Consider the following 25,893-nt stretch of genomic DNA (forward strand, 5'->3'; position numbering starts at 1 on the left):
TTTTAATTAAATAAATATGGCCCAAAATATGGATTCCATCTCTTCCAATATTAAAGAACCTATAAAGAGGCTTAGGTTTACAGCAGATGACGACTTAGCCCTTCTAAGGGAATTTGTTGCTTTTGTTGCCCTAAACCCACTGGCAGACGTTGAACAATAAAGCACTGGAAATAAGCACTTTAGCCCTTTAGTTTTAAAATACCTAGTAAACAAAACAATTTCAAAGTTTTAAATTCAAAGTTAGGTTAAGTTTAAATAGCGGACGCGACGCGAACAGAATTCTTTCCGATCCGATAACTATAATGAAGAGAGTTAATACCACCTCACGTAAAGGAAATAACACCTGGCCTTATTAACGTCCATGCACGCTATTCGGTTTAGCGATATCTCTCTATTACGCTGTTTATTGTCATTTTACGCCAGTTTATTTTTGCGCACAGGAAATTTTACTCGTTTGCACATCGTCATAAAAAACAATTTTCGTACCACGAATTAGGGACAAGATTTTTATCTGTATACTTATATGATACCTAATCTGTGCTACTAGCAAGCAAACAAAATTTATAAAAATCACATTTGTTTGCTTAAAATAACTCACATTTATTTTTACTAAAAGAAAGTGTATATAAAAAATAATAACAATTAAAATTTATAAATAAATAAAATGTCTTTTTTTTAAAGAGTATAAAAGTAATTTAAATATTTCAACAAAACAAAAAATAATTTGTGTAAAAAGAATCTTAAAAGTAATGAAATAATCGTTGAATCTAAAATATTTAAATTTAAATATTTTTTCTTCTTAATTATTTTTTTATGTACTCTATTTTTTCGTTGGTTGTTTCCACCTTATTTTCTACTAATTTATTTCGTTTATTTTTTAGCAGTTTCTTACCAACAATATACAAAACAATATAAAATAGTATTATCCAATGATAAACAGAGTTGTAATAATGTATAATTTTGTCCACATGCAATAAACTAAAAGCCAGAGCTGCATAAGAGAAGAACTGCATTTTTAGGAAGAGCATAATCACATATCCCAAATTTTTAGGCTGAAAAAAATATTCATAAGTGTTTTAAAACTATTTAAAAATGTATTTTACCATATAAAATTCGTCTTTTAACAGAATTTGAACCCACAAGTCTTCAACTATCAACCCAAATGGTATCATACCAACTGAGATGTAATAGCCTGAGTAGACTCCATGCCAAACACCAGATACAAACATTGTGGCAAAAGTCCTGAATTTTTTATATGGAAATCTGGAAAAAATGTACAAAATAGTCCAGATATTCAAGTTAAAAAATCGAAAAATGTTCACATTTTGACAGCCGCTGGTTTTACTCATGTTTTTCTCATTTTTCAAAATTAAATTCACCAACTATGTTGCCAAATTCACATGAAACATTTAAAAGAAATCTTAAAACCGTGCTAGATCATTTTCGACCTTATATCCACTATGCTTAAGGTTGAAATTTAACAAGCAAATAGTGTGGGATAATCGTAGGATTCTGTGTAATATTGGTTGCATACTTATGGCGTTTTCATCATTATAAATTATATTATAAAAAAAATTAAACCAAACGGAATTTACCTTTTATAGATGCACATAGCTAACCAATACTGAACTGTAATGTTCCAATTCCTCATTCCTTCTCTCAAAGTTGGGTAGAACTCAGTCCCATAAGGGTTTATATTGAGCACAGTCTTATAATTGTACTCAATACTACTCAAAATATCTTCATTATCACTAAAAACAATCAATTGACACCACAGAAAATTAAATAACAATTAAAAACTGTACCAAATTTCATGGAGCTTAACAAAATGTTCTGTAGGTCCGTTTCCTGGCTGATTTTTACAAAATCTTGGATAAACTCCCATGCCTCCCAAAACACAAACACATTCAGACAAAATTAGGCCAATGTAAATTCGCATTCTGAAATTTAAAAACGTAGGCCAAATATACCAGTATCTGTAGAGGAAGGAACGTTGTTCAAATTCTATTGTTGCTGTATACTGCAAGTATATTTATATCATGTATTTGTTTTAAATGATTTATTTTGACTTACTGAAAGTGGCCATAGATAGTCGGTTAACAAATAAATAGCAGCAAAAATTGGCACAAATGGAAGCAGTCGTTTCTTTATTGTACTCTTGTAATCGTCGTATTTGTTAAAAGGTTTGTATAAATGATCATAGTAAGTTTGATACTTGTAATATGGACCTTAAAATAGCTGTACAATTCCTTTGAATACCCTGTTTATGGTAATACTACCTGTTAGAACGCCAATATAATTGATAGAATAACAAAAAATATCCAAAAACGTTAAATCTATATTATGCAACTCATTCTGCGCGATTTCTTCGTTTGTTTTCTTCGCTTCATCCTTTTTTTTCGTATTTATATGACTAGAATTGACTTCAAAAGCTAGGCCTACTAGTTTTAAAGTTAATATCATTTGGACTAGATTGGTATGGCTTGGAGGGTACGGTATCCCGAAATATATAGTGGTTCGGAAAAAAATCAAGTAAATGAACGAGAAAACAAAGCTTATAATATGGCAGTACCTGAAAAAAAATACATTTGAGATATTTATAACCTAAAATTAAAATATTTGTTACCTTTTACTAAAATACAAAATAATAAGAGAATTTACGAATATAGTTAGGAGAATATGTAAAATATGAAGCCTGGATACTATTAAAACTATGGAAAAACCGACAAGAGCACCTATTTTTCTTTTGCTTTGTGCATCTGGAAGCTGTCTGTAAAATAATCCGAAACCTATTGAAAATACTAGAAAAAATAAATAAACATAGTCGTCGAAATTCATAACGTTGTTCTTTTTATATTAATATTCGAAAAGAGAATTTAAAATTTAGTTTATCTTTTATTTTTTGTCAAATAATCAGCTGATTTGTGTTTATTTTTGTATGAAATTAGCTAGCGACATCTGTGACTCTGTTATTAAACTACGTATTAACGCAGTTTCCCAATAGATGGCTTGCAAAAATTAACTGTCAAAGTCAGATGTGTTGGAATTTCAAGTGGTTGACGTGTGACGTGTTAAAAATGTAAACATTTTTTCGAGAAATAATTTGAGAAAAATATCCAGAAAAATGGCTTTACCAGGCAACGGGATATTTGTTGTAAAGGGCGAGATGACTATATTGATGGCTGCCATGAAAAGAGGTAAATCATTTTAAATTGTTACAACCAAATAATCAGATTTTTCAACTATTGTATTTTATGTTATAACTTTCTTTTTATCAATTCTAATCAAGTTATTGTTTATAATTTATGTTCGTTATGTAAATTTAAAATAGGTCAAGCAATAATACAAGATTTTAAGCCTAAAATTCATGGTTTAAAACAATAAAATATGTTGGTAAGTTGCTGTTATATTGTAAATAATTTTAGGCACAAGATGGTCATCCCACTCATATTTAGACGAAGAACTAGATTTACTAATGAAAAGTTTCCAAGAACTCAAAGAATTACTGAGCAGAATCGATGATCTTAGACTTATCGAACCAGAAGTGTTCCTAACCCCATTTCTTGAAGTTATTCGTAGTGAGGATACTACAGGGCCTGTTACCAGTTTAGCCCTAGCTGCTGTAAATAAATTCTTGTCATATGGCTTGATAGGTAAATTTTGCTAGCTGTTTACTAAAGAGAAAATTGATTTATTTTGTTTTTTTTAAGATCCTACACATTCCTCTGTTCCACAAACCGTACACAACATAGCCGATGCTGTGACTCATGCTAGGTTTGTGGGAACAGACCAATCCTCTGATGGGGTGGTTTTGATGAGGATTTTACAAGTTTTAAGGACACTAACTTTGACTCCTGAGGGAGCAATGTTAACCAATGAAAGTTTGTGTGAGATTATGCTGAGTTGTTTTAGGATATGTTTTGAAACACGCATTCATGGTAATATAACTCTAAGGTAAGATATGTTTAATGATTTTTTTATTTTAATTCTAGAATTGCTAAAAAAGACTGCAGAATACTACTTAAAAGACATGGTGCAATTAGTTTTCATGAGATTACCTCAGTTTTCCGATGATGTCAGATCATTGAGTATCAAGAATTTGAAGATGAGAGCTGGTACAGGTGTGGAACAGACAAAATTGAAGAAAAAGAGTAGGCATTCGTTCAGGAAAAAAAGCCAAACAGAAGACAGAGGTTTGTATAACAGTAATTTATTTTAATTCATGTTAAATTCAAATTCTTTTCTGTTTAACTTGAAATTTAATAGCGTTTTTGAAGATTTGCATAAGAACCAAGTAACATATTATCTATTTTGCAATTTTTTTGTATTATATGTTTTCGATTTTATTTTGTTGACAATTACTAGCCTTAAGCCATGAAACAAATAGACGCTGTGCGACGTTACCGCGCTTTGAAGCTAATATATGCTCTGAGTGTGACGTCACTAAAGGGCAATCATAATTATTGTCTGTTTTACTTGAAATTTAAAAGCGTTTTCAAAAAATCTACATATTTTTAGATGATCTAATTACATTATTATATGGTTTTTATTTTTTTAAGATGCTGTTGAAGAGAATTTATCAATTAGTAGATCAGTGTCGGTAGAAACAAATTCACTAAATAATGTGGATAACGTTGTGGATGTACAGAATCATCTGATTTCAACAGATGCAGCGTTAGAAGGTAATGAACAAGAAAATATTGAGAACATAAGTATAGAAAGTGATAAAATTCAGACAGAAAATGAAGAAGTTACAGGAGAACAACCTGAGGTAAGTGTTTGATGTTTTTCAAACAAAAAAAATATATTTTTATAAATAATTTCAGATAAATGAAGTTAAAAATTCAGAATCGGTCTCTGTGAATTTAGAAACTGTTCAAAAACAAGTGTCAGACTCACCAGAGTCATTGAATGTACCAGATCAATCAGTGAATTCAAGTGATTCAAATAAAGAGTATGTTAATCAGAGAGGGATAAGATTTACACCACAAATGATTCAGCCAGATGATTTAGTTCTGATTCCTTACGGTTTGGCATGTGTCAGGGAATTGCTTAGGTATGTCATGACAGTAGTATGAAATAAAAATAGTTAAAAATAATTATATAACCTTTCCTTTTATTGATTTTCCTATATGTAGCTATTCGTGTATTTTTTTAGATTTTTAATCAGTCTATGTAATCCAAACGACAAGCAAAACAATGAGGTTATGATCCACTTAGGGTTGACGTTATTGACAGTCGCATTCGAGGTGGGAGCTGACAGTATAGGCAAACATGCAGCACTACTGTCGCTGGTCAAAGATGATCTATGTCGAAATTTGTTTTCTGTAAGTTTTTTTATTTATAAATTTCAAGTTTTTTTATTACAAAATATATTTTTGTAGCTTCTGAATTCGGAGAGAATATCTATTTTTGCGGCAGATTTGCAAGTGTCGTTCTTGATGTTTGAGTCACTGAGAACTAACCTCAAATTCCAGATGGAAAAATACTTGACTAAGTTGATAGAAATCGTAGTTAGTGAAAATCAAAAAGTATGTTTTATAAAATAAAATAAAAATTATGTTTAATACATTATTTTTTTATAAAAAAAATAGGTGACATATGAGCACAAGGAAATCGCCCTGGATAACATTTTACAACTTTGGAGAATACCAGGATTTGTGAATGAACTGTATTTGAATTATGATTGCGACATGTACTGTACAAATCTCTATGAAGATTTGACGAAACTTTTGGCAAAAAATGCTTACTCTGCTTCGAACGGTGTATGGCACACACATCTCCTGTCATTGGACGCCCTTTTGACAGTTATAGAAGGTAAATACATATATTTCAAAGACCACTATGACGCCTTTTTTTCTCGGCAACTTATTTCAGTTTCAGGAATAGTATTAGTTATATTTTTTATTGTTGTTTTAAATTTATACCATATGATCGAAAAAAACGCCGTCGAAGACGGTCGATGATAATTGACCACGCCAAAATTATCATCGATTGTCGTTTCCTGACCGTCTTTGACAGTTTTTTTCGATTATATGGTTTTTAGAGATAGTAATGTGCTATTTCAAGGCGTACTATGACGTCGTTTTTATTCTATTTCATTGTTCTTATTGTTTTTTTTTATATTTCTCTATAATTAGGTATAGAAATGCATTGCTCAGATAGTAAAAGTTCTCAGGATTTGCCTCATAGTAAGAAGTCTACTAGTGAAAGCAATGAAACTATTGAAAGTATAGGAAATATTATAGGAAAACATAATCGCGTTAAGTATAGTGAATCTGTGCCTCCACTGGATGATTTGCTGGCCAAAAAAAGTATTAAAAAGGTACTAAAAATATTGTTATATTTTTTTTGGAAAAAAATTATAAACAATTAACAACAGTAAATTACACAAATGTCTTCAAACATATAAAAGTGGTGTTAGATGCAAAAAAAATCATATTATCATATGTCATATTGGCCAACCTTTTGATGGCCACTGTATAACTATGTAATAATTTTAGTGGTTACCTCAAGGCACTGAACACTTCAACATCAAACCGAAAAAAGGTATACAATTCTTCCAAGAGCATGGCGTTTTGAAGAGCGATTCTGACAATCAAGAGATCGCCTTATTTTTGAGGGAAAATCCTGCTTTAGATAAGAAAATGATCGGTATAAGCCTAGGGAAATAAAAATAAAAATGTTTTTTAAAGTTTTTTTTTCCTTCTAGGCGAATATATTAGTAACAGGAACAACCTGCATATTTTAGACGCCTTTGTGAAGACTTTTAGTTTCACTGGTGTCAGGATAGACGAAGCTTTGAGAAGTTTTTTGGAGACTTTTAGGTTACCCGGGGAAGCACCGACTATATCGCTGATTTTGGAACAATTTGCCGAACACTGGCATGTAAGTAACTGTATTATTCTAGAGAAATATGTTATTTACAATGTTGTTGTCCTCTAAGATTACGTATTTCTTTGAGAAGATGCTATAATGATTGATTTTTTTTACAGAAAAGCAATGGAGAGCCTTTTGCCGATGTAGATTCCGCCTTTACCCTAGCCTACGCTGTGATTATGTTGAACGTTGATCAACACAACGAAAACGCCAAAAAACAGACTATACCTATGACGCCATTGGCTTTTAAAAAGAATTTAAAAGGTGTTAATGGAGGTGACGATTTCGATGAACAAATGTTAGATGAGATCTACAACACTATCAAGTAATTTAATAATTAAATTTATCCATTTATTTACTATATTTTTTCGATAGTATTCTATTTATTAACCTTAGACCATGGTACAAATAGACACCGAGCTGTTTCCGCGTCTTGAGGTTAACATAAACCTCGTGACGTCACTTAAGGGCAATTTTAATTCTTGTCTATTTTACTCCGTTAATGCCGTATGATCGAAAAAAAACTACATCCAGTTGGCATATAATTTTCCATATTAAATGACAGCGATCCTCAGTTCATAGCCATCGCTGACGCCGTTTTTTTCAATCACGGTATATCTGGTTCCCATATTTTTTTTTTTTTTTTGTATTATATTTTTTCGATATTATTGTATTCATTGTTATTCGCAGTAAACCACGAAACAAATTGACTCTGTGTTGTGTCTTTGTGCTGTGAAGCTCGCATAAACTGTGACCGTGACGTCATTTAAGGGCAATCATAATTCTTGCTGTTTTACCTGAAATTTAAATATGTTTTTGAAGTTATTCATACCTATCAAGTAATATATCTACCAATATATCTGATTTCCATTTATTTGCAATTTTTTGGATTATATTTTTTCGATATTATTCTACCTATGTATTTATTATTTCTAAACTTAGACCATCAAACAAATAGACACTGTGTTGTATCATTATTCCCTGAAGCTAACATAAAACTTGACCGTGACGTTAGTTAAGGGCAATCAAAAATCTTGTCTGTTTTTTCTTGAAATTTAATAGCGTTTTTGAAGATATAAGTATTTATTTAAAAATTTCTATTTATTTACGATTTTTTTGTATTTCTTTTCCAACATTCTAATTATTATTATTACTAGCCTTAGACCATGAAAGAAATAGATACTGTATTGTGTCACTGTCCCTTGAAGCTAATATAAACCTTGACGTTTTAAAAATTTCGGATGGATTATGGATTTTTCTATTATTATATAAATTTACCTAGACCATACCAAACACATATAGATGCATCCGTATCGGCCGTTTGAAGCCAGCATACTTTGTTGCGTCACTACTATGGCAATAAAGATTTCGTTTTTATTTGAATTGATTGATTAAAATTGTTTAATATTCAAATTTAGACAGTAAAAACAGTGAAATAAATAGATACATGAGCTTTTTGACATATTGGAGCCAAAATAAATGAGATCTTGACCTTAGTTTTGCAGTATTTATATTTAAAAAGTTGAAATAATCTGTAGAAAACCACAGAATAATTTTGTATGGTTTTATTTTTTTTTAGAAACGATGAAATCGTTATGCCCGCAGAACAAACAGGTTTGGTTAGAGAAAACTATCTGTGGAAGGTGCTATTGAGAAAAGGAGCTTCAAAAGAGGGTGTCTACTTGCATATCCCCCAAGGTAGGTTAACAAAAAAATGTACAGGGTGGACAAAATGTCAAACTTCATTCAATTTATTTTTTTTTATTTCAGGGACCTACGATTCCGAGCTTTTTAAGTTAATCTATGGTCCGGTAGTAACTGCCCTATGCGCAGTTTACGAAAAATCGGAAGATTCGGGCATTTTTAAGCGCATCATGCTCGGGTTCGAGAAATGCGCGTTTGTGGCTGCGCATTTCAACATGACAGAGAATCTGGACACTTTGATATTGTCCCTGTGCAAATACACCGTCTTTTTCAATCAAAAAAGACAAAATAACATTGCGGTAAGTCCCGGTTAAGTGTACAGGGTGGTCCTTAAATAGTTTTGATACACAAACCTTTCATTAAAAGTTTTTTATGATCAAATTTTGGGACAAATCAACAGTGACAGTTGGACAGGCTATATTCATTTTAGAATGTATTTTCTGATTAGTCTGATTTTTTTTTCTATAGATATCGTTTGGATCCAACCAAAAAGCTCAACTAGCCCTAAAAACAGTATTTTCCTTGGTACATCTTCACGGAGACAATATTCGTGATAGTTGGAAACATATTTTTGATTTAATTCTAGCTCTATACAGGTAAAGATTAATTTAAAAAAAAACATACAGGTTTTCTAGAATTGTTTTTTTTTTCAGTAACAATTTGTTACCTAAAAGTTACATTGAAGCGGAAGATTTTATCGATCCCAGTGGAAGAATAGTTTTGAGTTATAAAGAAATCGAAAATTTACAGAAACAGGATACAAGTAAGAGTTTATTTATTTAATTTTTTCTTTTCTAGTCTTAATTTTTATAAATCTTTTTCACAGGTTTGTTGAGTTCGCTGTATTCTTATATGGTATCGGCAGAAAATCTCTCAAAAGTACCATCGCCAGAAGAACAACAATACATAGCCATAGCCAAAGAATGTCTGAAGGATTGTAACTTAGGTTTGTCAAATATTTATATACGTGGGCGCCTCATCTTCGCCATTTATTAAATGTTTCTTACATTACGTTAAAATTTGAGTAATTTTTTTGGATTTTTAGATCAGCTAATCACAGATTCGAAATTCTTGCACGAAGAGGCTCTGCTGGAACTGGCAAAGGCCTTGATTGAACTGTCCAGAGGTCCAGATGGACAGAGAAGCGTAGAGTATGGTTATAACGAGAGCGAGACTGTGTTTTTTATGGAATTACTTTTCAAAATCGTCATTCAGAACAGGTAAAAATTAGGTTTTTCTTTTATAAAATTTTTGGCAAATCCAGCGTGAAAGAAAAATCAAAATATTTCTCCAATTCACCCACGTTTTTAACGTATACAGGGTGCTTTTTACATAAATTCAAGTATTTTAATTTTTAGTAGACTTTGACATCAAAAACACACCTATGAGTTTTTTTTTATTTGAGAGAGACACCTTGTAATATTTTTAACATATATTAACTTCTCTAGGGATCGTGTTATGACAGTTTGGCAACCTGTCAGAGACCACATCTACACCCTAATGATGAACGCATCACTGTTTGACTACCAGTTCCTCCTCGAAAGATCGGTAATAGGCTTACTGCGCATAGCGATTCGCCTGATGCGCAACGAAGACATGTGTCCAATAGTAATACAGTCGCTGCGCATGTTGCTGCTGCTCAAAGGCACGACTTTGTGCAGGATTTCCAAGCAGATTTCTTTCGGGTTATATGAACTACTGAAGACTTCTGCGCAGAACATCCATACCACTACCGATTGGACGATTATTTTTACTTTGCTTGAGTGTGTTGGAGCTGGAGCTCAGCCTCCTAAGCCCATTGTGGACGATGGAGTCAGTCATGTTGATCCTGGTAAGCCAAACTTGTCAATAGACAATTATGACAATTACAGTAATCCGGAGTTTAACCATAGTTTTTTTATTGCAAATAATTGATCTTGTAGCGTTTTTTAAACCACTACCACTGCGAACGGCAGCTTTTCATCGGAGAGCAGTCGTGGATAAGGTATTTCACTAGAGAGAAAATTAATCAGTAATAATTAACAAAAGATATATAGATATTGGGCGCCAGGCATATACAGAGAAAGAAAACACAGTTGTGTAATACTTAAAACTAATGACTATATTTATTCATGACGTTCTTTGCTGATACATGACATTGTAGAGTTCTAGTAAATATATAGTGGTTATATGTCAAAGAAAGTGGTGGTAGGAGTCGTACTAAATATCTATGAAAACAACTACGATAAAATACAGGACATGTAAAGTTTAAGAGAAAATATGAAATGTAGCATTACCTACTTTAATTTAATTTGATATATTCCATATGATGCTAAATCGAAGATGTTACAACCTGTAGATTCTAGAATCTATGTTTGATTATCCATCTATTAAAATAGTGCAATAATATCTATAAAAGTAATACCATTAAAAGACTTAATGCAATGAAACCTAAGATCTAAATTATATTTTAAAGATTATATCGACATGAATGTTCTTAACAATCTAACCACTGAACATAGTCTGTACGATATTACTTAAGATGTAGGTACGTTATTGTTTAAGACTGAAAATGTTTTAGATGTTAAATGTAAAACTAGAACTTAAATATACACTTAGCTGTTCTTTTATGTAACCTTGCTTCAAACAGTAGCAGCGTGAGGTGGTCTAGCATCTCTGTACTGTCTGTCGGCGATCCTGTTGTCAAAACAACAAAAGGGGCCAGATTGAGGACACCATGAATCCTTACAGCCGTAGCTACTGACTAGGCTTAGAAATGGGAGTGAAGCAGCATGGGACTCAAGCTACATGGACGCTGTGGCACTTAGATGTAAGAAAAAATCGTTCTTACTGGGGACACTCGTCCACAGGACATCTGTACATAAGATAATGTCTGTACATAATGCACTACCCGTACCTTGGAAATAGTCCGTACCTTCGACCCTAAAAATATGAAACTCTTGTTTAAAACCAAACAAGGTCTAATAAACAAAATAAACCTACCTCGAAATACTTCCGAGGGCTCAATAAATAATAAACAACATGTCCTTTCTTCCATGTGACATTCTGGAGGACAAAAGAAAAGGGACGTCAACGTGCCAGCAAAATACAATTACAAGTTAGGTTGGAACATCCGCAACTCTACCCTAAAAATACGCAGTAATAGTAACGAATCTAAAAGGATAATATCTCATCATTACCTGTAGCTTCGAAATAGCAGCTGATTCAGATTACACAGCAAGACTTAAATAATCACCATTTCTCAAAAACTGGGACTAATGGCGTCTGACAGGCCAAACAGTCTAACCAAAAGTGAAGTTAAATCACAGAGAGTTGACAGAAGCGACGTTGACAGCGCGCGCTTCCACAGAGCGATAACAGGGTTGTGTCAAACGAAAACAGGGTTGTGGACTAGAGAACATAAAAATTCGTCAAATAAATCATCAGGCCCGAACGATACGGAATCGGGTGACCATATGCCAGACATCATATATTATATATAAAAAAGACATGTAACGAACTAAAAACGTTACAATCTTCATACAATTTTATGAGACCCCTATTTTTTATTTTACTTCAATTTCATCTCATTTTTTAAAAAAAATTAATCAATATTAATAATTTCAAATTTACACTTTTGCAATCTCTGGCGTCGCCTATCAGAAGTGCCACGGTTTGCCACCAGGTACAAAGGTAAATAAAAACCATTTTTCATGTATTTTAAAGTAGATATAAAATTAATTGTAAAATAAAACTTAAGGAACTTTATAAAAACTTTTTCTGGAGAGCCTTCAGAGTTATTTAGACAGCCCTTCACTTTCATTACAAAAATAATAAAGAGGGTACAATAAAACAAAATTGAAAACTCAAAGTATTTAACGCCAAACGCAAAATCCACAAAATACAAATCAAACTCGAACCCTTGATCGCCTCGAACATCCGAACAACTTTGGTAGTGTTTAGTCCTTTGATAAAAATGGCAGTAATCTGTTAATTATAAAAATTTAAGTGTTAATTTCTAGTAGTAAAAAATGTAAAAGTAAATTTAATATTGGGGTAATAAAGAAAAATCCCACGTAAAAACGTATTTTTTATCGATCTTAATAAAAATAGAAAAATCCAACGTGATTTTAAGATATATGGTGTAGATACGGTAGCAGAGAACTAGACACGCCATAATATGATTCTTCAGAGGCTCGCGCCCTCTGTCAACTATTCAGTCAAATGCTGATAGGTGACGTCATAATTTTCTACGGGTCATTTCAAACTAGTGTAATTTGTATTGAATTTGATTTATTATTTATTCTTTAATTGTAACTTCGTTGCAGTTCTTTTTGTATTGAGGGAGTACTTTTTAATCACTTCAATTGAATTTTATATTAAAAATAACAAAAATTTACTATGGTTAATCACCGGATTACAGTAATTAAAATATTTTTTTTTCTAAATTTGAACGTTTAGGTACAAAGTCAGAAGGCGAGAACCAAATAAACAGCGACGACGAAAGTATCGTTTCGGACAGAGGCTACACTTCTGATACCGAACTGACTAAAGCCGCTCGGACCAATCAGAGAGCTCCCAGCCCGATTTTAGTACCAAATTCACCAATAGGAACGCCCAATACTGGAGGATGGATACTAGTAAGTAGATACACATTTTTTTTCCAGTCAGATCATTGTACTATGAACTAGGGCTCTTTTTTAATATTTTTAGGTTGGTAACGAAGGAGAAATACAGCCAGTTATAGGTCGTACGGTACCGCCTACTCAATACGGAATAGCTTTAGAAAGAAACTTGGGAGCGCATAGCCCTACTAGTCTGATCAAGTGCTGTGAAAGCCTCGCTTTTCTAGTGAGAGATGTCGCTCACATCACGCCGTACAACTTTGACATTTGCGTCCATTGTATAAGAACGTTTGTCGAGGCCAGTTTACAAGAAAGTAAGTGAATATAAATCTTAATAGATTGTTTTTTAGAAAGACAGTTGTGTCTGGCATTTTTTCGATGTCTTCTGTCGAAATCTTCCCTGTCTTGTTGGACAGACTATAATCGATACCTTATTAATAATGTTTGTTAATTATTATTCCTGTGTCTTTTAAATAAGCTCAAGTGTTTTAACGGGTGTTAGATTTGGACAAAAGAAACATATTAAAAAATTAACTTTGAAAATTAAAAAAAATAATACTTACGTTTTGAGAACCGTCGGCATCAATCGGTAATCAGCAAACTCTCAGCTTATTTGACTTCCTGTGTTGCCGCATGCTCATGAAAGTATATATTTGATTGAAAATACTTTATAAAATGGCGATATGAGAATCTGTAATAATTGTGTTAACATTTATTCAATAATAATAAACGTAAAAATGTATTAGTGTGTGTTAAAATATAAGTATGTACAGTATATTTTTCTAGGATTGTTTGTATTAGCAATGATATGGGTCTTGTGCAGAACAGGTCCCCACGAAATCGTGGTTTTTTTAATTTTTAATGTGGATCCCATAGTTAATGGAATGGTTTAAAAGAAAAAAATTGTTGGATGAACCACTTTTTCTACGAAAAAAAATAATTGAAAATTCCAAATTTTCACTACATTTCAATGCGAAAACTCCCTATTATAACCTTCATAAAGACAGTAAAATACAAGGTTATGCACAGTGTTGCCATACTCACCCTGTGTAAAATCGACGAAAACGTTCTACTTTATATTCATTTTTTTACATTTAGTACGCACTTTAAGAACACGAAAAATTAAAAATATAATAAACGAGGCAAAACAAAAACACTATAAAAATAAATTGACAATAAAATCATTACACAGTATTTAGCACAATTGTTTAAAAATATATTTTTCCCGGATTTGTTCAGTAAGATTCCGAAATCGATGTGATCTGCGTACTTCAAACACTCCCCACCAACCTAACCTAACCAATGCATTAACACCCCCAAATAACCAGGCTAACCAATGCATTAACACCTCCAAATAACCAGACTAACCAATGCATTACCACCCTCCAAATAATCAGAATATCTAACCTAACCTAACCAATGCATTAACACCCCCAAATAACCAGGCTAACCAATGCATTAACACCCTCCAAATCACCAGGCTAACCAATGCATTAACACCCTCCAAATAATCAGGCTAACCAATGCATTACCACCCTCCAAATAACCAGCCTATCTAACCTAACCTAACCAATGCATTAACACCCCCAAATAACCAGGCTAACCAATGCATTAACACCCTCCAAATAACCATGCTAACCAATGCATTACCACCCTCCAAATAACCAGGCTAACCAATGCATTAACACCCCCAAATAACCAGGCTAACCAATGCATTAACACCCTCCAAATAACCAGGCTAACCAATGCATTACCACCCTCCAAATAACCAGGCTAACCATTGCATTAACACCCTCCAAATAACCAGGCTAACCAATGCATTACCACCTTCCAAATAACCAGGCTAACCTAATTGAGCCTAATGACAAAACTTCATTGATTACGCGTCGAAAAACAGTATATATTAAAAAAACTTATATTTTCGTAGAACCTGAAAAATCCGCAAATTTTATTTCAGAAATTGCTTTAAAATAATCCACACTAACGAATAAGCTACTAGACAGTTCAATTTTTGTTGCACTAAAGTGATAACTTACCGTTTTAAGTCCCTCCACAACAACTTTATTTCAGAAGAAAATCATATAAAGTAATTTTATTGACAACGTCGCAAATTCTATGCGAAGGCCATAGATGACATACCGATGATCGATTAACTGTCAATCGAAAAAGTCATAAAATTGCTAGCTTGAGCTGATGTAAATAAATATATTTTCTTAATTTTTATGCTTACAAAGAAGATTCGTTACATTTTTGTGCTTAAATTAGATCATTCCACGTCTATATAAGGTAATAAAGTACTAATATGTGATGTTTTTACTGAATCCGTGTAGAAAATTTAACATATTTACTGTCCGTCGCCTGTACCTAAAATACGTTTTTTTGCCGCTTTTTAAAGATAAAACACATTCATCCAACAATTTTTATGCTTAAAAATATTCAGTTTAAGATAATCTTGCAAAAAAATCCCAAAAAAGTGTTAAATGCGTGGGGACCTATTGTGCACCAGAGCCCAATGATATAATTATATGTATTACAAGAACTATTTATTGTAATTCATTGTGGAGAAAATTACAATTAAATTATTAAATTTAAAATTACTGTGAACTTATAAACACACAAATATGCAAGATTGTAGGTAATGTAGGAGGTGGCAACATTGGAAGACCGTCAATAAATTTTAGGAGAATGAATCTGCGGTACTCAAAAGCTTTTTAAAATTTAAAAAAAAATCAAGAAAAATGTAAAATTTTCGTAATTTTTTTGAAATTAAATTTAAACATATAGGCGTGTTTTTGGGCTTGAAAAAATATACTACCAGTTAAAATACTATTAAACTTATTTAAGACAAACACCTTGTATATGTCTGATATTAATTTTTCAGGTAAGAAAAGTGGAAAAAAATCTAGTACCGGTAAAACAAGAGAGACTAGAACTCGAAGAAAGTTGACCAATAGAAGAAAGTCCGAAAATGCCAAGTCCAGAAGTCCCACGGCCAGCAGTCCAGAGGAGGAGGATGACAGTAGTGACAGTGAAATCCCTAGCGGCTATCATCACTTGGTAAGTACAGGGTGATGGTTAAAACAAGTCCAGACAAGTAATATGCTCCGTGGATTTGTTTTTTTGCAGTTGTTGGACCTTATGCACACCCTGCACACAAGAACCGCGCAGATTTTCAAATGGTGGGCTGAAGAAGGTGGCGAAATAGCTCAAGAAACGTCGCTATGGACGCAGGGTTGGTGTCCGTTGTTGCAAGGCATAGCGCGCATGTGCTGTGACAGAAGAGAACAGGTAATTATCTCTCCCACTTTTCCTAAAAGAATATTAGGTTATCCCTTTGAATAAAAAGATAACATAAAAAAGGAAGGAACATATCGATGGGAACCAAAAATCAACTTAAATTCCGGTTTATCATTGCTGTTCTAATTTTATTCAAAACATGAAAAAATCGGGGTTTTAAATAATAATCTTGAACGAAACCAAATGAACTATGGTAATCGCAAAACAATTTCCCATGCACGTGATTAACTTTGAGTGACAAGCGATGGTGACAGCGCTGCCGGATTGTGATGGTTTTATTGGACGAATCCTTTGAATAAGAAGACTAAGGAAGGAGCATATCAAAAATCTTGGGTACACCGCGATGGGCCTCAAATATAGCCGACTTAAATTCCGGTTTATCAATGTCGTTCTGATTTTATTTAAAAAATGTAAAACTATGATGTAGGGTAGACGTGGGATAGACTCAATAATTTGTTGTTTTATTTTACGTTGTGAATAAATGTTGGTAGTTATTAAAATTGTTATAAAAATATATAATTCTAATAAAAATAGATAGGTTATAATATTTATTTATTAACACAAACATCCGATACGCTACTGAAGCAGGTAAGTCAAATTGACGTATCCAAATTCTTTGACATCTAATCTTTGACAAGAAAAAATATATAATTATTTAATTTAAAGTGAATTTAATAAATGATTGATTTACTACACGTATGTATATTATATAATCATTTACTAGAGAAAAGTTATTCTATTATTTCCATAGACTTAAAATAAAATATAGACTGAGCATCTCATTCATAAATAGCTGGAACATGCGGTCAGACAATGTCTTGTTATTGTTTTAGGTTATAACGAGTGCGACACGAGCGATAGATTGGTTGTCTCTGTCGTAACGGTCGTTCCCTGACGACTCTGCCGAGAAACACACCACTGTCTTTCGTTTCTCAAGTACACCTGAACTCTCCGTATCATAGCCGGGTAATTTTTTTATTTTAATGAAGCTATAATTAAATTAAAAATATATCGTATTTAAACTTTTTTATATTTTATTAAGATTTAGGACATGTTTTTTAAATAAAAGTTTAGAAAAAACGTCTTAGAGTCCAAAAAGGATAAAAATAATAAAATACACGTTATAGAAGAAATTTTATAATCGAAATTACGTAATTTTTGAAATTAATAATAAATAATTAATTTTAGTCAAACATTTACAACCCCTAATATTAATCAAAACAGGATCTATTCCACAGATATAATAGAATCGGCGACAGGGAGAGAGAAAAAAAATATGATTGTTGTAATTTTTTTTCTGGTTAAGTGATGTCTTATGTAAAATAGAGAAAACATAAATCTGTTCCATTAAAGCAAGGAGGTGAAAAGTGGATAAAATGAAAACTACATTTATTTAACTCGGTACTGTCTTTATTATACCGGGTGCGTCCCAAAAGTGGTTCATCCCCATAATTTTTTATATATTTTCAAATAAAAAACAAGATTTAGTATGTTAGTATATGACATAAATTAGGATTGATTGACGCATTCAATTGTTTTGGTCACTTCCTGTTTCACCGGAAATGACTATAACTTTTAATTTTTAAACGGCACCATCGGTATATTTCTACTTTATTCGATAGAAAATGACACTCTGAATAGAATGACATATCGTATGTCAACTTTTGACATTTTCGCATATGGTTTAATTGTAATTGTAACACGCGGTTCATAACGACAATTTGACTCGAAATACCAAGTGTGTGGTATCAATATATTCATAAAAAAATGCTTTTTCCAAATATGCTAATGAGTCACCCTTGTTCCATTTGAAAAAATTGACATATGTATGATTAAAAATACGATTTGTACATCTTATAACCGGCCTAGACAAGACACGAAACCTATTAGACGATCAAAACTATTTTTCCAAGGCTTCTTGATTAAAACTTAGTGTTTTTAACAACACCATGGCACCCTGGATTGAAATTTAAAATAGGATTTGTTTTTAAGCGACAGTGTCAAAAGTTGACATATGATATGTCATTCTATTCAGAGTGTCATTTTTTATCGAATAAAGTAGCAATATACCGAGGGTGCCTTTAAAAAATCAAAAGATGTAATCATTTCGGTGAAACAGGAAGAGACCAAAACAATTGAATACGTCAATAAATCTAATTTATGTCATATACCTACTAACATACAAATCTGTTTTTTTTTATCTGGAAAAATAAAAAAGTTATAGGGGTGAGCCACTTTTGAGACGACCCGGTATATTAAAAAATATTGTTTCATAATGTAATATCATTTTAAAATTCTTGTATGTTATTTTAGATTCTGAAAATAATTTTAGAATAAACCGGAATATATTTTTAATAAAAACATTATTAATTATTAACACGGTTATAATTATGATTTTGTTACAATGTAAGTAAGTAAATAATGTAATGTAAGAGAAAAAATTCGGATTTTACATTTTACTAAAATATTATCTAAATAAGCGCCTTTCTACAACAACGCCACTGACTCCCAAAGGGTAAATTGAGAGATGCCTACCGGTCAAAAGTCGTTTCAAGACTTAAATGGATTATTTATGTCAAAGTTCTTGCAAATTTGGCACATTTTATAGTTCTTGAACAGAAAAAGTCAATAAAATAAACACGTAAGGACTACAAGCTAAGAAAATGCGTTAATACAGCCGGGGAGATAGCGGCAACAAAGCTTTACCGCACACGTGCGATACGTACTACAAGGTAATAAATGAATGAATAGGCTCCTTCGCCTCTAATCGGTGTTGTCATATTGTAAAGAACTTATCCTTTTTAAACAGTATCCGACTTATAATTTAGTAGTATAAGGACTATTTAATACATCTATGGAATATTAAAACCTACTTTATTAAACTGTAGTATTAATATCTCAATATATGTGTATAACAAGACGTGACAACATAGGCTGGATGAGGAAGGCTCGGTCGACTGTACCCAGAAGTAAACATGTGTACAAAAAAGATTGTTTGTCCGCGTTGAAATGTAAATAGTGTAGTCTGTATTTTATTTTAAGTCTATGATCATTTCCCTCAATTTTTGACCGATATTTACCGCACGCTACACAACCAACTATTTTACAGTCTTTTTTGATAAATCGCAATAGTGTCACTGTTAATTTAATTTCTGCCAAAATTTCCTAAAATAGTAAAGACTGACAAGTCCAGAAAATTTCAAATCAAATTCAAATGTGTCAAATAAATCGTCAAACAGAACTGTCAAGGATCCTCACCCTAGGGTCCCACCTCTATCTACCATACGTGAATATATGGAACATTATACTCCTTTCTGAATCTTTTTGTTCAAAGGTTAAAGTACAAATCAAAAATATAGGATAATAACCACTTTTACAAGTGACTTATATTTACTATATTATTGTGTTTTATAGGTTAGAATAAGTGCCATAGCGTTCTTGCAGAGGGCATTGTTGGTGCACGACCTACAAACGCTTACAGGGCCGGAGTGGGAACAGTGTTTCCATAGAGTTTTGTTTCCTTTGTTGAATTACCTGTTGCAACCGGTAAGCCCCAAAGGGCCAGTTGCCATGGCCGAGTTTAGGAATAGAGCTGCCACAGTTCTCTCCAAGGTACGTCAATGCATTTTATTTTATATACAGGGTGTCCCATATTTTTTTTTATTTTGTTTTATCTTCATTTTTAAAAAGACATATCTAATAAATTAACTATAAATTTTAGGTATTTTTACATCACTTGACACCGCTACTGTCTTTACCAACTTTTCCAAATCTCTGGACTAACATACTGGATTTTATGGAGAAATACATGCATGCAGACAAAAGTGATATTTTGTATGAAGCCATACCGGAATTGCTCAAAAATATGTTGTTAGTAATGCACTCTGCTAAAGTTTTCGATGATGCTGATGGAAAAGTAAGTATTTATATTAGTTTTAATATAGGGTGTTCAAAAATATTGTCCGTATGTTGTCATAAAGTTCGTTTTAATCATATCACAATATTTTGTCTTTCCCAATATGTATAGTCTGGATCCTTGACAGTGACAGTTATTGTCAGTTTAATTCACCTGCAAATTGTATTTTCTGTCATTTTTTGGATTGATTTGGACAGTATTGTTGAGCACACTGTATATTTTTTTAACCAAATTTGCTTTCAGAATCAGCTGTGGCGAGTTACGTGGGAGAAAATAGACAAATTTTTACCTAATTTGAGAGAGGAACTTTTTAAAGAGAGTATACAGGAGCATCATGTACAGGAAGAGGTAAAAATTGATTTTTTTTAAAGTGTTTGATGATTTTTTGGTACTTATTTATGTACGACCCTGTATTTCGAAATTATTTTCTTTTAGAAACCGCCTCAAAATGTTTTTTATTCTGCCCCAGTCAACTCGGTGCAGCACAGTATTGAGAATCTAACAAGGTCTAGTATTATTCTGCAACCTCCGATATCTCAGCAGCAAGTGTCATCGCATTTATTCGCCCATTTGGGACAGGTAGGCAACCACGGAAACAATAGTAGCATGACCAATAATTGACATATGTGGCTAATAATGTGGCGTATTTGAAAAATAAATTCATAAAAAAATCGGCTTCTTCAAGTTTTATTTTATTTTTTAAATTTTTTAAAATTTTGATTCGATACAAAAATTCAATTATTCCACTTCTTTACATTGAATATGTGACGATTTTTCTTCCAGATGGTTTCTACACCCATAGGATCGAATCAGCAACACGAAACACTCCACACAACCACACCAACGACATCTATGTTACCTCCTAGTCAAAACCTCGTGACACCGTCGGTAGTTCAAACGACCAAGTCGCTTATGCAACCGACTTTACAGCCCGGGCTGCCTTACATGCCTAACTTGCTCACCAATATGGGTGGTATTCCGTCACCACAAGGTAGGATACAATGAGAATATCACGTGATCATAAATAAATATAGTTTAGTCGCAGTTTGGTTTAAAATTACCTCTTGAATGTATTTATTTATAATTACATGGTAGAATGTAGCAGACATGTGAGGTTATGTCTAAAAGGTGACACATTTTAGTTGCGCTTCCACAAGACCAGCACACCTTTCCAGTATTGTACAATGCGCCTACTGTGATTCCCAGCACTACAGCTACAGAGGTTCAACCTCTCTCTCTGTACGCGGAATATATGGGAAACCCCTACAATATCCAAACAAATGAAAGGTAGGTATAGTATGTCCAGTGAGAGTATTTCTTTTAGAATTAGTAATAATCCAGCGAGAGTATAGTACAATTCTTTTAAAAGTTCCTCAATATGGTCGACCTAGTTACGAAAATTGCTATTTTTTTTAATGAAAAATAAGTTGGCGTTAGCGAATTCAGAAATTGATTTTACTCTTTGGTTAACATTAACATTTTTCAGGATTGTCAAGTTGACGTTAAAGTTAGGTTATTAGGTGGTTGTCATAAATCATAAATAGAAACATAGATTATTGAAAATATTTAATAAGAAGAAAGGTATTTTACGGCAGATCCGAAGAGATTTTACTTAAAGGTATTTTATAAACTTTCTCAGTGAGAATATTAACTCCCCTGTTTCTTATATTTTAGTTAAAGGGACGTAAGAACTATAGGAAGTGAATTTTTGTTTTCATGTTTTGACGATATCTGAGAGTTCCTAGAATTATCAAGATTATTGAATAATTATAGTTGTTTAATAAGTGGAATTAATAGAAGACTTGGAAATAGGATGATGCCTTTCATGTTATAGTTGATAGGTCACCCCATTTCTCTTAATTTGTTTTTATTTCAGTACAGTTAATCACAAATTGAATTGATGTGTGCAAAAACAGCTATATATTTTCAAACATCTTATTTAAATAGTTCTTTTATATACTGTTAAACTGTATCAACTACAAAGTCTTTAGCAAAAAGTTATAAGGTAATAAATTTTGTAGATATAATTTATGAAAATTTATATGTATATTATAAAGATTAGAACACAATCCTCTGAGGGAAAAAGAAATACTCAAAAACTCATTAAATATACTTTATTAAAAATAACAACATACAAAAACAGTCATCCATGCAAACTGTAATAATCAGAACATTATCCACATTATACCTTTATTAAATTTGTGTTCACACTCCTGTCAGGAAAGCCAGAAATGTTTGTTTAAATATTAACTTATTTTAAATTGCCACAAACACATCAGAATATGTCACAACCACAACTATAGGTTTGGAATCAGTACTAAATTTTATACCTAGTAAGTGATGCGTCAACTAACAAGTATAGGATAAAAAAGAATTATTAATATAGAGTGTACTATACGATGCCCTTCTGCTTATTTATGAAATGACTTTCTTTTCAAATGTGAGGAATACCGGTAAAATTAAACATAATTTTTGGTTTGGTATGGTGTTTGATATTCTAACTACATCTATTACAAACCTTAAGTGCTTTTAGTGAGTAACTGTATTTTTTATTATTCTTTGTGTATCCTGTAAAGTAAAAAAATATATATTTCAAGAAATATAAAAACAATGCAATAGATATCAAACAGATCCATCATTATTTGATCTTTGGTCCCTTTACCAACATTACCTTATTTAGGTCTTCTCTACTAACTCAACTTTTAAACCTGTTTTAAATCTTCTTTATATTTTAACACTGATTTACTACAATCTGTAATGCCCGCGCTGCATCCTGAAATATAAGTTTTAATCTATTTATTATCATATACATAATACAAACCTGAAAATTACTGATACGAGGAAACTTCTCAAAATAATTAGAGACCTTTTTACAAACATCTGGACTAATTAATTTTCACGAATTTGTGGACGAGTCAATGCTTTCTAATACGTTTTTAAACGTTTTGCACATTTTCAATATCTTCCAGCCTATTCCTCAGTTATTGATCGGTGAAAAGATTATTTATAACTATCTAATTAGTACTGCAGGCTGCAGGTTAAATAAAAGAACAAAATCAAGTAGAATTTCTGAATAAAAACTCAAAAAATAATGAAAATATTTAGAAAAAGGAACCGTAAACGTCATTTAGCCAAGTGTCAGAGTTCAATTAGATTTACCACAGATTATCAGTTTGAACAATTTGAACTACAGTCGATTCCAGTCTTTGCTTTGAATAAGAAGACTAAGGAAGGAGCATAATGCTATCCATGTATTCATGCATGGTGGACGGAAAAACCACCATAAAAGCTCTCTAGGGTGGGGATCCTTGACAGTTCTCTTTGACGATTCATTTGACACATTTGAATTTGATTTGAAATTATGTGGCTTTTTCAGTCCTTACAGAGCTTATTTTATGTTATTTATTATTTATTCTACTACTGATAGTTGTATAAAGGTAGTAAATCTAGATGGAAATTGTGGCAGAACTTAAATTAACAGTGAGACTATCGCGATTTATCGAAAAAGACTCTAAAATAGTTGGTTGTGTAGCGTGCGGTAGATCTCGGCAAAAATTGAGTGAAATAATGGAACAACTTTTCGCTAGTAAGTGACTATACGTGTAGTAAACCGATCATTTATGAAATTCACTTAAATTAAAGACTCTTTGAATAAGAAGACTAAGGAAGGAGCATATCAAAAATCTTAGGCACACCGCGATGGGCCTCAAATATGGCCGACTTAAATTCCGGTTTATCAGTGTCGTTCTAATTTTATTTAAAAAATGTAAAACTATGATGTAGGGTAGACGTGGGGTAGACTCAATAATTTGTTGTTTTATTTTACGTTGTGAATAAATGTTGGTAGTTATTAAAATTGTTATAAAAATATATAATTCTAATAAAAATAGATAAGTTATAATAAGTATTTATTAACACAAACATCCGATACGCTACTGAAGCAGGGTAAGTCAAATTAACGTATCTAAATTCTTTGACATCTAATCTTTGACAAGTAATAAAAATAAAAAGCTAAAATGCAAGAAAAATATATAATTTAGTTAATTTAAGTGAATTTCATAAATGATCGGTTTACTACACGTATAGTCACTTACTAGCGAAAAGTTGTTCCATTATTTCACTCAATTTTTGCCGAGATCTACCGCACGCTACACAGCCAACTATTTTAGAGTCTTTTTCGATAAATCGCGATAGTGTCACTGTTAATTTAAGTTCTGCTACAATTTCCATCTAGATTTACTACCTTTATACAACTATCAGTAGTAGAATAAATAATAAATAACATAAAATAAGCTCCATAAAGACTGACAAATCCACAAAATTTCAAATCAAATTCAAATGTGTCAAATGAATCGTCAAACAGAACTGTCAAGGATCCCCACCCTAGAGAGCTTTTATGGTGCCTTTTCCGCCCACCGTGCATGATTACATGGATAGCATTATGCTCCTTCCTTAGTCTTCTTATTCAAAGATTCCAGTCTAGAGATTTTCGTTTTTTAAGCCTCCCATACTGAAGTCCGCCATATTGGGAAGTTTTAAATGAATACAAGTATATATATATAAGTAGTGTAGTAGTGCGAGAGTATATAAGTAGTAATATAGCGAGAGTATATAAGTAGTGTGAGAGTATATAAGTGTATAAGAATGTTTATAAAAAGTGTGCTATTTTTGTTTGTTTTTATTTAAGTAGAGATGGACAACCCATACAAAGATCATCAGAAGAAGCCATAACACTTCAAAACAGCTCTAACATAGAGCCAGTATCTAGTCAAAATCATGAAATGCCTATATTAGTTGGGACGGTATCTCATGAAACTGTCATGTCGACGACACAGAGTGTAGGTTTTGACAGCGACATACATATGCAACCGACGAACTTTTTTCAGTCATCAAACTACTTTGACACTACGTCAAACATACCGGCCGGCAGTGAAATACTGTTTGGTGTGAATAAAAATTACGTAGACAACGCGACAACTGCCATTACTGAAACGTCATCTGTCAGTGCAGAGATGAGTTCAAATATTTAAGAAAATGTTTTATTTTACAATTTTATCAGTTAAAAACTAAATACCATTGGATTGAAAAAAATTGATCGTCATTTCAAAGTCCAGTTGACGTCGTTCTTTTTCGATCGTACGATATGTAACTATTTTTTGTTGTTGTTGTAAATATATTAAAAGATATTTTTTATGGTAGGTGAAAAAATATAATAAATTATATACAAAAATGTTTAAAACATGTACTGTTACAGTTTATTAATTGAATTTTAGTCCAAAAAACGGTGTTCATAAGTATACAAGGGTGATTCAAATTTATTAACTAAGACATTTTTTTTATCTCTATGTCATCATTTATATATAAAAAAAATTTAATTTCTTTTGGAGATTCGCCAAAATAACATGTTGATTTTTTAAATGTATTTTTAAAATACACCTTGCATAAAGAGTACTATAGCTAGGTGTCGAAATATTATATAAAACACTATAGTGG

The 25,893-nt window shown here is 32.1% G+C and overlaps 2 protein-coding genes across 3 annotated transcripts; one reads left to right on the forward strand and one right to left on the reverse strand.

Annotated features, from left to right (window-relative positions):
* Positions 1–708: 708 nt before the first annotated feature.
* On the reverse strand, positions 709–2,949 carry LOC115888838 (lysophospholipid acyltransferase 7). The gene is made up of 7 exons (XM_030908695.1): positions 2,627–2,949; positions 2,280–2,572; positions 2,074–2,228; positions 1,806–2,020; positions 1,596–1,751; positions 1,104–1,263; positions 709–1,052 (listed from the first exon to the last, which is right to left on the reverse strand). The coding sequence occupies exons 1-7, from the start codon at positions 2,836–2,838 to the stop codon at positions 804–806; spliced, it is 1,440 nt and encodes a 479-aa protein (XP_030764555.1). The 5' UTR covers positions 2,839–2,949; the 3' UTR covers positions 709–803.
* Positions 2,950–3,039: 90 nt separating this feature from the next.
* On the forward strand, positions 3,040–25,638 carry LOC115888745 (Golgi-specific brefeldin A-resistance guanine nucleotide exchange factor 1). Of its 2 annotated transcripts, none has more exons than XM_030908579.1 (31): positions 3,040–3,197; positions 3,426–3,653; positions 3,711–3,938; positions 3,993–4,193; positions 4,560–4,771; positions 4,827–5,056; positions 5,159–5,327; positions 5,385–5,531; positions 5,595–5,817; positions 6,141–6,325; positions 6,504–6,654; positions 6,713–6,888; positions 6,996–7,204; positions 8,459–8,577; positions 8,650–8,882; positions 9,052–9,179; positions 9,237–9,346; positions 9,410–9,529; positions 9,629–9,803; positions 10,032–10,414; positions 13,024–13,202; positions 13,276–13,501; positions 16,069–16,244; positions 16,314–16,475; positions 19,899–20,096; positions 20,206–20,400; positions 20,644–20,748; positions 20,836–20,979; positions 21,184–21,391; positions 21,543–21,687; positions 25,088–25,638. In XM_030908579.1, the coding sequence occupies exons 1-31, from the start codon at positions 3,125–3,127 to the stop codon at positions 25,428–25,430; spliced, it is 5,781 nt and encodes a 1,926-aa protein (XP_030764439.1). In that variant the 5' UTR covers positions 3,040–3,124; the 3' UTR covers positions 25,431–25,638. The 2 variants fall into 2 exon arrangements, with proteins under 2 accessions (XP_030764439.1, XP_030764440.1); XM_030908580.1 differs by having other exon boundaries at positions 25,091–25,638.
* Positions 25,639–25,893: the final 255 nt, after the last annotated feature.

This window comes from Sitophilus oryzae, unplaced genomic scaffold, assembly GCF_002938485.1.
Source record: "Sitophilus oryzae breed Bouriz unplaced genomic scaffold, Soryzae_2.0 scaffold_808_pilon_pilon, whole genome shotgun sequence".
Lineage (NCBI taxonomy): Eukaryota > Metazoa > Arthropoda > Insecta > Coleoptera > Curculionidae > Sitophilus > Sitophilus oryzae.